The 14,947-nt window shown below is 37.1% G+C and overlaps 1 protein-coding gene across 1 annotated transcript in view; it reads right to left on the reverse strand.

Moving 5' to 3' along the window:
• The window catches only part of LOC142353753 (short transient receptor potential channel 4-like), a 67,074-nt gene that overhangs the window by 5,709 nt on the left and 46,418 nt on the right, over nt 1–14,947 (reverse strand). Inside the window, exons 13-15 of the mRNA XM_075406105.1 lie at nt 2,950–3,161; nt 635–801; nt 182–213 (exon numbers count right to left, since the gene is read on the reverse strand). Of these exons, the coding sequence (XP_075262220.1) occupies nt 182–213; nt 635–801; nt 2,950–3,161 (411 nt within the window). The remainder of the gene's footprint in view (nt 1–181; nt 214–634; nt 802–2,949; nt 3,162–14,947) is intronic.

Consider the following 14,947-nt stretch of genomic DNA (forward strand, 5'->3'; position numbering starts at 1 on the left):
AGCATCGAAGCTTTCTTAAGTTTGAAACCCAACATACCGAAGATTTCTTACAGTATTTTAGCCGTTTTCTTCGACCTTCTCAACTAGTTAATTGGTAAGATGAAAGCTTTGACATGTTGAATAAAAGATTTCTCGATTAGTAAACTAATGTGCTTTGATCTATTTGTGCAAGAGACCTTACTTCAATGTTGTCGAGTGTTTTGGTGATCATTCCTAAAATATTATGTAAATGTGACAATTAATATCAGTACACTATACCCTTTGGGCGACACAAATGATATGATCAAATGTCGCTCTCGTATGGCACCTCACTCTGGATATCCATTTTTGCAAGTAAAATTCTGCTCTCGATTATTCTTACTGTGAATTATCACTTCCGAAAACCATTTTCATTTATCTTCTGATAATAAAACCATCAACTATAAAAATGGAGACCTGTTTTTCCATTCATAATTGATATTCTTATACCATTTGATTGTGTATATAAATTACAAGGGGGTAGCCCTGGCTCTTATTAGGTTTTACAAACGATAATCAATTCAACAACTTTGCCTTAATTTGTTCTCACAGGTTGGAACTTTTATCACAAAGGGAACAGACAGACATCCTCTCAAATGACATAAAGACAACTCACCAATGAGCACATTGAGCAGAATGATAACAGAGAGGAAGTTGTAGGAAATGAAAAGAGCAGCAGACACAATCTCGTTCAGAGTCCAACTGTCGAATATTTTGTCCAAATAGGCGATGTTCGAGTAGCCGAAAATTGTCCAGTATAGTTGGTACATGCACCCATAAAGGCTAAAATACAGTGATATTTTTGGCCAAAGTGATGCAAAAAAATATGACAGCCTATCTCAGATGAATTTCTGTATATCTCAGATATCAGTGGAAGCGCGATTTTTTTTTGAATTTGTTACGTTTGTTCTGATCAAATTGTAAATAAACGTATGTATAAATTTTCAGACAATTTCGTCTTCACTATTTATTTGTGTTAGCCATAGCGTTTTTAGGGTCTCCCTTTTTTCCTTTGGAGGCTAGAGGATAAGTCTATTCTCCTAGCCGGGATTGTAAGATGGTTGCATTTGGGATTATTATCTAGCAAGGCTCTTACAAAAGAGACGGATATCTTGAAAGAATCTTGCAAGAAGACGATTATCTTGCAAGATGAGACTTAGTTTGCAAGAGCTTGCACGGCATCTTGCAAGATTAATCGTTATTTCACAAGATTCTTGCAAGATAACCGTGGGTTTATGACTAGGGCTCTTTTTGAACTCCCACAGAAGTTACACAACTTTTCTTTTACAAATATAACAAAATTTGTAACCGCTTGTCTATTTTGTCTAACCCGAGAGAAGGTAGAAAAAGGAGACCAGCAGAAAACAATTACTGATCTCAATTTGATTCTGCTTTCTAAAAATAAAATTGGCGCTATTTTTTCGATTCTGTCTGATCGCAGAGCTACTAAGCAAAATTAATCTATCACTACCCTCAGATAAAGATGGTGTTTGAACGACGACTGCAGTTTATTTCACTTTTTTCAAGCATTAATAAATTTAAGAGTAAAATTTATATTGCCTGACACCGAAATATTGATACAAGGTATGTCATATTAGGAATTATTTTTACGATATCAAAGATGAATTGTGATTTTCGTATATGCGACAACTAAAACAAATTTGAAGTTGATCAGCCAAGTTGAAACGCACATCCATATTTCTAATTGACACATTTTATTCGAAGGAACGAAACGATCAAAGGAACATTAAACTTATAGGGGTTTCATCTAAAGGCCTATGTTTATCAATAGCCCAAAATAGGAATCGTAACCGCATTTGGGATTATTATCTAGCAAGGCTCTTACAAAAGAGACGGATATCTTGAAAGAATCTTGCAAGAAGACGATTATCTTGCAAGATGAGACTTAGTTTGCAAGAGCTTGCACGGCATCTTGCAAGATTATTCGTTATTTCACAAGATTCTCGCAAGATAACCGTGGGTTTATGACTAGGGCTCTTTTTGAACTCCCACAGAAGTTACACAACTTTTCTTTTACAAATATAACAAAATTTGTAACCGCTTGTCTATTTTGTCTAACCCGAGAGAAGGTAGAAAAAGGAGACCAGCAGAAAACAATTACTGATCTCAATTTGATTCTGCTTTTTAAAAATAAAATTGGCGCTATTTTTTCGATTCTGTCTGATCGCAGAGCTACTGCGCAAAATTAATCTATCACTACCCTCAGATAAAGATGGTGTTTGAACGACGACTGCAGTTTATTTCACTTTTTTCAAGCATTAATAAATTTAAGAGTAAAATTTATATTGCCTGACACCGAAATATTGATACAAGGTATGTCATATTAGGAATTATTTTTACGATATCAAAGATGAATTGTGATTTTCGTATATGCGACAACTAAAACAAATTTGAAGTTGATCAGCCAAGTTGAAACGCACATCCATATTTCTAATTGACACATTTTATTCGAAAGAACAAAACGATCAAAGGAACATCAAACTTATAGGGGTTTCATCTAAAGGCCTGATTATCAATAGCCCAAAATAGGAATCGTAACCGCAAAATACGGAATGTACAATTTGGAATGGTGGAACAAAGATGGTTAAAGAAAGTACAAAATTGGTGCACTTGGGATAGAAAAAATTGCTATTCGTTATCAGATGGAGATTGAGCCTCATTTTAAACTTTGCATTTAAGCTTTCTAACTTGTGCGCTTTTCTAAAAGTCTCATGTATATTGCGTTTTTATGACAATTCCTAGATCCAGTCCACTCTATACGTAAGTGGAATATTATTGATTGAAGCATTCAGAAGCTTAGAAAAGTGGTGCAAATTTTGAACAATGAACTCCAGTGCAATATTCTCGCAAAGATGCGAATCTTCTCATCTCATGGCATTTTAAATATCTTGTAATTGAGGTTCCACTTACGTGAGGAAGGGGAATGTCTGGCTCTCCAGTCGACTGGCGAGGGTGTTGTCACAGGGTACCACAGGGGGAGGGTCGCTCACTTTGCATATGAGAGATGCGAGGTAGAGAAGTCTCCAAATGACAGCATTGATAGCTCCAGCAAACGCGAGGAAGATGAGAATGTACAAGAAGGAGAATTTGAATATCTCCTCAAACGAAGCTCCCAACATCATCTGCAATTCATATTTCAAATTATACGACATTATGGGGGACATTTTTAGATCTTAATTCAGTCCCGCTTCAGACACTGTAGCATATTAGTAGTAAAGGAAAGTGACTAGAACCTCAACGGGGGGGGGGGGGGGGGACGGACAATTTTTGCAATGCACATCTACAACGGGGTGGGACACTTTATAGGTTGCAAAAATTGTCCCCCTCCTTTTTTGACCAAAAATGGAAAACTTTTCGGTTGATTTTAACTTTGTTCAATTTGTTTACAAGCTTGACCCAGTTTTTGTTACGACTAACTGTTTGCTGCGGGGTCTGTTTGTTTGTTTAGAACAGTGATATAAATTAAGCACTGCTATTGCTTGGACAATTTTTGGAGCGCCCGTCTACTACGGGGTGGGACACTTCCAAAAATTTTATAGATTGCAAAAATTGTCCCCCCCTTTTGACTGAAAATGGAAAACTTTTCGGTTGATTTTAACTTTGTTCAATTTGTTTACAAGCTTGAACCTGTTTTTGTTACGACTAACTGTTTGCTGCGGGGTCTGTTTGTTTGTTTAGAACAGTGATATAAATTAAGCACTGCTATTGCTTGGACAATTTTTGGAACGCCCGTCTACTACGGGGCGGGACACTTCCAAAAATTTTATAGATTGCAAAAATTGTCCCCCCCCTTTTGACCGAAAATGGAAAACTTTTCGGTTGATTTTAACTTTGTTCAATTTGTTTACAAGCTTGACCCAGTTTTTGTTACGACTAACTGTTTGCTGCGGGGTCTGTTTGCTGCGGGAAAAATGTGTGAAACATGTTTTTTGAGTAAAAAAAGTTGTCGGAAAAAATTTTTTCAAATTTTGAAATTTTTGCCCTATAGGAGATCAGAACTTGTAAAAATTTTTGAAAAATGGGGTCGAAAAATTTTTTTGCGTTTTTTCGGCTTTAGTCAATGTAAAAATGTGTGAAACATGTTTTTTGAGTAAAAAAAGTTGTCGGAAAAAATTTTTTCAAAAATTGAAATTTTTGCCCTATAGGGAGGACAAAAACTTGTAAAAATTTTTGAAAAATGGGTTCAAAAATTTTTTTTTGTGTTTTTTGGTTTGAATCAATGCAAATAGTTGTGAAACACGTTTTGTGAGTGATAAAAGTGGTCAGAAAAGATTTTATTGGAAATCGAATTTTTGTCCTATAGGAGGACGAGAACTTATAAAATTTTTCGAGAAATTGGGTTCAAAATCTTTGTTGATTTTTTGTCTCTATTAGATGTGATACGGTGTTAATCATGTTTTGTGCATCAACCACACCCCAACCAACACGCCCAACCCACCAACACCCGACCACATCCCAACCAACACGCCCAACCCACCAACACCCAACCACACCCCAACCAACACGCCCAACCCACCAACACCCGACCACACCCCAACCAACACGCCCAACCCACCAACACCCAACCACACCCCTACCAACACCCCCAACCCACGAACACACACGTTCAACCAACCAACACACATGCCATTGTTCAATTTGTTTACAAGCTTGAACCTGTTTTTGTTACGACTAACTGTTTGCTGCGGGGTCTGTTTGTTTGTTTAGAACAGTGATATAAATTAAGCACTGCTATTGCTTGGACAATTTTTGGAACGCCCGTCTACTACGGGGCGGGACACTTCCAAAAATTTTATAGATTGCAAAAATTGTCCCCCCCCCTTTTGACCGAAAATGGAAAACTTTTCGGTTGATTTTAACTTTGTTCAATTTGTTTACAAGCTTGACCCAGTTTTTGTTACGACTAACTGTTTGCTGCGGGGTCTGTTTGCTGCGGGGTCTGTTTGTTTGTTTAGAACAGTGATATAAATTAAGCACTGCTATTGCTAGCATTGCGATTACATGTTTTGTGTATGATAAAAGTATTCAGATCCAGTTTTTCATATCTGAGAATTTACCGCTAATGGGCGTCGACACTTTTTGAAAATTGGGGTCGAAAAATTTTTTTGCGTTTTTTCGGCTTTAATCAATGTAAAAATGTGTGAAACATGTTTTTTGAGTAAAAAAAGTTGTCGGAAAAAAATTTTTCAAATTTTGAAATTTTTGCCCTATAGGAGATCAGAACTTGTAAAAATTTTTGAAAAATGGGGTCGAAAAATTTTTTTGCGTTTTTTCGGCTTTAGTCAATGTAAAAATGTGTGAAGCATGTTTTTTGAGTAAAAAAAGTTGTCGGAAAAAATTTTTTCAAAAATTGAAATTTTTGCACTATAGGGAGGACAAAAACTTGTAAAAATTTTTGAAAAATGGGTTCAAAAATTTTTTTTTGTGTTTTTTGTTTTGAATCAATGCAAATAGTTGTGAAACACGTTTTGTGAGTGATAAAAGTGGTCAGAAAAGATTTTATTGGAAATCGAATTTTTGTCCTATAGGAGGACAAGAACTTATAAAATTTTTTGAGAAATAGGGTTCAAAATCTTTGTTGATTTTTTGTCTCTATTAGATGTGATACGGTGTTAATCATGTTTTGTGCATCAACCACACCCCAACCAACACGCCCAACCCACCAACACCCGACCACATCCCAACCAACACGCCCAACCCACCAACACCCAACCACACCCCAACCAACACGCCCAACCCACCAACACCCAACCACACCCCTACCAACACCCCCAACCCACGAACACACACGTTCAACCAACCAACACACATGCCCAACCCACACGCCCAGCCAACACACACACACGAGCGACGCACCTAAACCAACCGCACCCAAACACAACCCCCAAACACACACAAACACGCGCCACCCACCTACACCAACCACACCCAAACACAACCTCCGATTTAAGTAAAATATTTCAACTGCAGTACATATATGCATACAAAAAAATCTCTAAATTCACGTAAAAAGGTTGAGCAGGAGATAGTTTTGATCTACCGACCTCTGGGTTATGGGCCCAGCGCGCTCCCCCTGCGCCATCCTGCTTTAAATACATAAACACTTATATATAGCAACTTGCATACATCATACAAAACTGCATATATGTACCCAAAACTGCCCAAACATGTTCAGGGTCACAAAACTTTCCAAAATAAATTGACCAATCGGAGTGCTTGATTTATTATTCAAGTTGACAACCAATCAGAATTGAAAGATTTATAAACAAAAACTCTAAACGCTCACGTTCAGTAAACAGTAAATAATGAACACAATAGGAACAAAAGACATCAAGCTCATTCATGAGAAAGTTTAATCACTGAGAGGTAACATAAATTATACACACATATCTTATCGACAATTATATTTCGTAGCTGCTTGTTCTTTGTTAGATCCAGAAGTTGACGGAGAAATAGCACTTAAGTTTAGACCCCATGGTGGTTTCATTGGAATTGATAATTCAAGACTAGATCCTTTATTGAAACGGAGCAAAGTGCTACGACTTCATGCTGCATTACATGACGCCGCTGGATTTATAAAAGATTGCCGAAACAAAGGCCCTGGATATGTTTACGCTTTCCGTTACTCACCAGTAAACAATTGTTTTTTTGGACACCTGACAGGAATATTATTCATTCTATCATTAAAAATATTCATTCACAATTGTTTCGTGAATTGGAATGCTAGAAAATTTTGGCATCAAAACCACAAATATTATTGTCCTCGATCTCGAAGGTTTCAAACTCAAGTCACTTGGATTCATTATAAAAGAACTCAGTTTGTGTTTCAGTTACAACAATACAATATTTTTCAAACCGCCGCTTAAATTCGCTGATTTACCCACACACGATAGACAAACTGTTATTTGGCTGACCAATAACCTACACGGTCTTGATTGGGACGAAGGTGATATACCTTACTGTGATTTGAAAACAATCTGTCTGAGTTTCAGTTTCCGATTCACACGAAAAAAATTTTTTGCCGAAGGCATTGAAAAGTGTGAGCTCCTCAGTAAGCTTTTACAAAAAACTGTTTATAATCTGGAGGATCTAAATTGTCCCCGAATCTCAGAGATAATATCAGAAGAACAAGTTCCTTCCTGTTATCATCATTCAAACTTTCGTTCAACAAACGATCAATTATCAAATCACTGCGCGGAACGTAAAGCAAAAATATTTTCACAGTGGACACAAAGTGATGCACAGAGAAGACACGGCCACCTTAACAACTTACCTGTCAGACAACTTGAAGATATTCACTTGCTTGACTCCACTTGACGATCAGCCGATTATAATATTCAACAGAGTTCAGGATCCCTCTCCACCAATACAGAATAATTTTTCAAGTGATCAACAGACCCGAACGAACTATCTCAACAATAAGACAAACACAGCACAACAACCCCGTTACAACCCGCTTTATAGCGCAGCAGCAAAACGTTATTTTGCAACCATTACTCTTTCTCCCGACGAGCTAGACAGCTTTAGGGCTTTCCTGCCCGTGATAGATAATTTCTATCACTTCCAACTGTACGTAAAAAGTAAACAGAGAGCTCGAGAACAACGGAATCAGTTCAATTATGGCTATGAACAAAACAAACCCGAAGCCTATGCAGTCCCCCAAAGAGCAGCGAATCCCACGTTGGAAGCAATGGGCGGACAAAAAAGTTCCTCAATTTAGATTGAAAAAATCACCACCAGAACGTGAGCTATCACTAAATGAGATGCCGAATGAGTTGCGGTTATATGTCTTGGAGCACCCCGAAGTTGAAAAAGTTTTCAATCAACCATCGTTCGAGGAAAATGACTCATCGACAGTTTGTTATAAACTAGAGATAAAAAGTCAGATTAAAGGTTTCAATTTATTTGAGTTCTGGTACATGAAACAGTTGCCCAGTGAATAATTCAAAAAATTAACATTTTATATCATTCTTGTTTCAATTCACTTTTCAATTGATTTTTTTTCTCCAATGAATCAAAGAGACAAGGCTGACGCCGGTATCAGTAATGTAGTATTTGATGTGAGCAACAAAAAGAGGCCCCCATGGCGTTGTTGTTCAAATTCAACAGTACCAATGTCTGAAGTAATATTTTTTGTTCAAGTTAGTATCATTGTCTTAATGATCATTCTTTGCTTCTCTATGCTCTTTCTATTATCAGAAAGCTGTGAAGAGAAATCAACTTGGATTGCTCTCTTATCGAGTTTAGTTGGTTACATTTTACCTAGTCCCAAACTATGAACAAAATTATTCTTACACATGACAGGGTATTCATGTCTATTGTAGGACCAAGTGGTTGTGGTAAAACAGAACTCTTATTTCGAATGCTAAAAGGTTCGACCTTTTATCCACGCTTTGAAAAAATTTATTATTTTTACAAAGAGTTCCAACCACTTTTCAAAGATATGCAATGAGTTATACCAGGGATTGAGTTTCTAAAATACTCAGGCTTTGATATAACAAAAAATCTATCGCATTGTCTACTTATCTATGACGATTCATGTGAAAAAATCTTCAACGATAAAGAATTTGTAAAAATAGCTACCTCAGGACGTCATCGCAAATTACATGTTATATACGTCAAGCATAATTTGTTCCATCAAAGCAAATGGTCCAGAACCATTGATCTGAATAGAACACACATAATATTATTCAAGTCGCTTCGTGACATTCAACAAATTGAATATCTTTGAAAACAGTTGAATTATCTCCAACTGATAAAAGAAGCATACAAACTAGCAACTGCGGAGCCCTTTGGACATTTGATGATTGATCTCGACCCAAAAACCAGTCAGGGTTTACGTTTTTCATCGCAACTAATTGGACGGGATCCTTCTGTTTTTTACATTTCGTCCCCTGAAGCAGTCATTACAACAATTACAAATGAAAAAGAAACATTTGCTTATGCTCAAGCAATGGGCAAATAAGAGGAATGAGAACACGGCTCAAATAGAAATATTACATCAGGGCGATTTCATTTGGTTCTTGAGTGACTGTGTGATGAACGTACTCTCTGGAGTTGTACCAATCAATAAAGTTGAATTAAAAAAATTCGAGAAACCACTAGGTAAACTTGCAGACAGGCGAGTTGAAAAAAGTGAGAGAATCAAAATTTTTCGATCAGATTCTGGAATTCGTCTAATTAAACTGATTGCGTTACCTTGTATTGCTTTTCTGGAGCAAAATGCACACTGAAGAGTTTGTGCTAATTCCTCGTCAAATGTATGCGAATGAACAACCTCAAATTGCTCAACTTCTCAACAATAAAAATGTCCGAGAGAAAGCAAAACAAATATCACTGTTGCAAAGAAGCAAGTCTCCACCAGCACCTTCTACCAGGCAACAAGACACGCAACAGCAGACCGATAATATTTTGGAGAATATCAAAGATGAGTTGAATGAGACTAGAGATGACAAAATTGATACAAAAATTTCAACTGAAATCAGGGAGCGAGTTTTGAGAGATATTAAACACCTTGACAGAAAAAAGTTTGAAAAAGCGAGCATAATATTGGAAAAAATAGAAGAGTCAGAACCTCTATCGCTTGATTAGACATCAAGACTAATGGTTAATAAGTCAAGCACGGGAATTCTTGTCGCAGATTTTCTTTACGATCTACAACAAACATCATCTAAGCTTTCACTTGAACATTACAAAGTCCTGACCTTTCTAGATATCAGTTCACAATTAACTTGTAATACATACGCAAAAAAATTTCTTGCCTTATCACTAAACGAAAAGTTACAGTTGTTTGAGGATGAACCAGAAAACGAAGAATCAGGAGTCTCGAGAACAGAAGAATCAAAAGCTTCTGGCGACGATGAAGGAAGCTTTGAAGATGCAAAAGACGAAATCCAACCGTCTAGCTCGTGGACAAATTACTTCCTCTCACGTTAAACAATTGAACAAATTATACACAAAAGGTAGTGCAGCTTTTGGTAGCATAGCTAATTTGAAGAAAACCAGTGGTTTAACAAGATCCAAGGTGGTTCAATACCTTCAGTCGAAAGCCCCATACACAAAATACAGACAATTCAGAAAAACTTTTCCGAGACTAAAAGCTGTTGCATACAGAACAAACGAAATCTGGTCTGTCGATGTGAAAAAACCAGAAAGAGTTTGGACAGACAAGGGATCCGAGTTTAAAGGTGAATTCAAAAAATTTTGTGAAAAGAAGGAGATTCATTTATATACAACCGAAAACGAAACCAAGTCGGCATTTGCTGAGAGGAATATTCGATCAATCAAAAACATTATTCACAAATACCTGGAGGAAAATTGGACTTGGACTTATATTAAGCAATTGCCCCAGTTTGTAAATACTATAAACAGTCGTGTTAATCGTGTTACCCAACTTGCGCCTAATAAAACTTTCAAAAAACATGAACCGTTTCTAATATCCCTAGCAGATAGCACAAAAAAGTACAAGCCAAAATACGAAGAAGGAGACCTGGTTCGGATTGCAAAGCCAGACGAAACATTTAGGAAAGGTTATAAACAAAATTACACAGACGAAGTCTTCACAGTAGTGAAGGTTGCCACTCTTAGTCCACCAACATACAACCTTTTAGACGCAAACAACGTTATAATTGAAGGTAAATTTTATGAACCAGAATTAGTCCAAGTGAACGTCCTTTCTGTCGAAGACTAAACATGAGTATTAATAAAGAATTTACTATTGATTTGATATCGAATGCATCAATGGGAATTTTTACCAATAATACTATGCCAAGTTTTGAAATCAACTCGCCCAACCATTACAGTTAGATGGAGATTGGCAAGTTGCCCTTGCTTCAATGTCATTTCCATCAAACATCAACAATATGAACTCAGCCGAAATAGTTGCATATGTCAGTTCTGGCGCTGAACTTGATGCTTCACATAACCGCACTGGACAACTTCGAAGAATTCGCAAAGGTATATACAACAGTTCAGAAGATCTTCTGGAAGAAATTGTTCGAATCGCTCAATTGAAAAACTTTGACTATGATTTTGACACTGTAACGCAAAAATTAGTTTTGAAATTTGGGCCTAACGAAGGTTTGTCATTTGAAGATGAAGAAGTCCCCATTATTCTTGGTTTTAAAGGAATAAGAGATATTTCGAATCCTGGTTTTATTCACATTGGTTACAAGTCAGAAAAAGCAGGCAACACTTTGAACAGACATGTTGGAGATTTTCCAGTTGATATCACTTGCGGATCACAGCTAATATTTGTATACATTGATATAATTGAACATCAAACCGTTGGTGATGTGAGAGCTCCGGTAATAAAAATCATTGAGTCTGAAAGACGTTTGAGAAACGGTAGCATAAACACAGTGACACCCATACACCATAAGTCTTACACAAATTTGGATTACAAGCCAATATTATCAAACAATATCTCAGAACATCCAGGTAGAGTTGAGAAACGAAACTGGAAAACTAATTCCTTTTACTGGTACCGGAACAGTTATAGCCAGTTTAAAATTTCAAAAAATTATTTGATATGGAGACATACTACAGCAATCAAGCATCTCAATCAATGCCGCATTTTTCCGGACACTACAGACAAAGAGGCAGCGGTTTTGGAGCCCTTGCTGCAGGTATTGGAAGAGTTGCTCTGCCATTAGCACGCAAATTTCTCTGGCCCGCAGCGAAAAAGATCGGTCGTGATTTATTGGTTCAGGGAGCACCAGAGTTAGTAGAAGTTGCAACCAAAAGAAAGTCAGCAAAACAAGCACTGAAAAGTACAGTAGCAAAAACAGCTCGCAAACAAATAGGTGGATCTCTTCAATCACGTATTGCATCAGGCCGTAAAATAATTAGACGAAAAAGGCGACAATACACGAGACCTCGTTCAAACCAAAAACGAAAAATCTCAACCAGAAGAATCATTTCTCAAAAACCCCGTCCGAAAAGGAGTCGTCTGGATTTTTTCTCGCGAGTGAAAAATGCGAACTAATATTGTGATACCATCTGAAGCCACTCACAGTTCTTTAGACTTGAAAAACCACCTTTGCTGGTAACATTTGATCAATCATTCGAGCAAAAAACAGGACCGCTTTTTTCGCCTTCAGGATCATCATTGGAATTTGAAGTTGTTGGTGATCGTAACAATTTCATTGACTTGCAAAAAATTTACCTGGAGATCAAGTGTCGAATACTTCAAACAGATGGAACGGATTTGCGCTACACAGCTGGTGACGCTAATGCCAGTGATCTTCCATACTTTGCTAATAATATCCTTCATTCACTTTTCGCCGACTGTACTGTTTCTGCAAATGGTATCAAAATTTCAACAGCTAATGGGCACTATGCACACAAAAGTTTCATAGAAACTGAATTCTCTCATGGGACAGACGCAAAGAAAACATGGCTGAAATGTCAGGGTTACGAGTATGAGGAACACCCGGGCACTATTCCAACAGCAATATCAGATATAAGTAAAAGAACAGTGCGACAATCCGTACGCATAACATTATATGGAAAGTTGGCGGTTGATTTCTTTTCATGTGAGAAACATTTGGTTATGGGAGTTACCTTACGCATTTCAATGAGAAGATCTCAAGATGACTTTGCCGTCATTAGTGAGGACCCCGCGAAACACTACAAGGTTAAAATAGATGAGGCTAATTTGTTTATCAGGAAGATGACGGTGTCAGATAATGTTGTAGGTGAAATTGAGAAGACATTATTGAAAACTCCGGCAATTTACCGATACAATGAAGTAATTACCAAAACATTCTTGGCTACAACAGGCCAACAAAGCTGGAAACATGAGGATATTTTCACTAAAGAGCCAATCAGAAGAGTCATTGTTGCATTATGCGTTGGTACAGCATTCATCGGTACCAACACCGCTAATCCATTCCATTATCAAAAATTTGGTTTAAGAGAGATAACCATTTATCGAAATGGTTTTGCAACGGCTGGAACTCCAATGTCAACAACTGACAACAAGAGGTTGTACTACAATTCAATGAGTGCATTAGCTTATGTAGAAAATGGCCATGGAATACCTCTGAGTGAGTTCGCAAACCATTATATAATGGTATTTGATCTGACCAGCACTCAAGAGGCAACTCATGACTTTATTCATCCAGAGCTCACAAGTTCATCATTGTCTGTCGAGCTCAAGTTCGATGCAGCGTTAGCTCATAATGTTGAAATATTTTTTCTTGGGGAAAAAGCCTCTACGATCTACATTGACTCTGCAAGAAACGCATCTAAAAACGCTCTTCCCATGATCACATACTAATGGACGAAGACCAAATTCATCTTCAAGTGAAAAAGTGTAAACACCTCAAATTCAAATTCAGAGGGGTTTATGCCGCTGATAATTTTCCTCTGAACTTGCAAACCAACACATTTATTATTGTTAATGAATCACGATCCAACTCTATTGGAACCCACTGGGTAGTGCTAGCTAAACGATATGCATACCCAATAATATATTTTGCGGATCCATTGGCTCTACCCTTGACTACCTACAAGGATATTTTCAACCGTTTACAACAGTGTAAAGACTTGGAGATAATGATGGATATCATGCAACATAGAAGAGACATTCAGTCTCCATTGCAATCATCAGACTCCCAGCTTTGTGGTTTATTTTGCATATATATTGTTCATTATTTTTATAGTGAGAAATTTCCATTCATACATGATGTAAATGAATTAGAGTTGCTAGCTTTTGTAAAACATATGAAGTAAAAGTTAATTTAATTTTGAAACAACAACAACATTTTTTTGAGTATCAATTTTTACAAAATTGAAAGGTTATGAAAGAGTTTGAGGATTCTCGCACAAAACTCCCATGGCCACTAAGCAGAATATCCTTTATCTGATAAAGAGTTGAGGAGTGTTCACCTATCATAAGCTGGCAAAATCGTTTTATAGTTACATCAGGGACTGTAGAAGAACGTTTGTTGGCCGTAAAAGTACTAATAGATTTCGCTGTTGCCTCACTCAAAGGTGCTGGAAGTTGTTTCTGGTTCTTGTTAACTGAAGAAGAAGTTGATTTTGAAAGGTACTCAACAGCAACATGTAGTCGTGAAATTATTGCACCGCGCTTAACAAAGTCTTTTTGCGTAGGCTGAATAAGTAATTTGAAACAGTTAACGAGACACGGTATCACCGCAGGTACATAAAGAGAATCGATTAAATTATCATCCTGCGAACCAAATTCATACATAACATGATAATGATTGGAGCCAAATGTACAACCTTCGATAACTGTAGCAGATGAATGATATTCATATGCATAATTTTCAATTGTTGTGTGTTCAAGTTTTGGTTCCGTCTCACAAATATTGTACTTGAAACGTTTTTGAAATTTCTTGAAATATGCGGGACTGTTCTCATACATTGCCTCAACCATAACGAACGAAAAAGAAAAAGCTAATGAACTAACTATGAAAGCATAAACAATGACAGGAAGCAAAACTAATAAGAGAAATTATTCCGATTCCTCATTGACTGTTACAGATGTTTTTGGTATCTTCTTTTGGCGCTGAGTCGGTTTTTTGCCAGCCCGTTTTGCTGGACGCTTCGAGTCATCAGTTGAATCCGGTTTTAGAAGTGAGTCGATCAAGCCAACTGGTTGATCAAGCATTTGTTCTAGTCTTTCTATGTTCTGACATATCAACCGAAACTCTGGCGCCGAAAGTGTAATTTTTTGATTGAAATCCCAGTCGACCTGTTCACTATCACGTTTGAACAATTTCAAGGATAAATAGGTGCCAGTGGTATGATAATTCTTAACAGCAGCCCTAACAAGCCGTTTTTATTGAGCGAGAGATCCAAATGAAAGTCACTGTACTCAGCATCCTTCGACAAAACATTACCCATAATGTTGCATATATTGAGACAAACTGTATCAAAG

This window comes from Convolutriloba macropyga, chromosome 14 (genome assembly GCF_964194025.1).
Source record: "Convolutriloba macropyga chromosome 14, txConMacr16.3, whole genome shotgun sequence".
Lineage (NCBI taxonomy): Eukaryota > Metazoa > Xenacoelomorpha > Acoela > Convolutidae > Convolutriloba > Convolutriloba macropyga.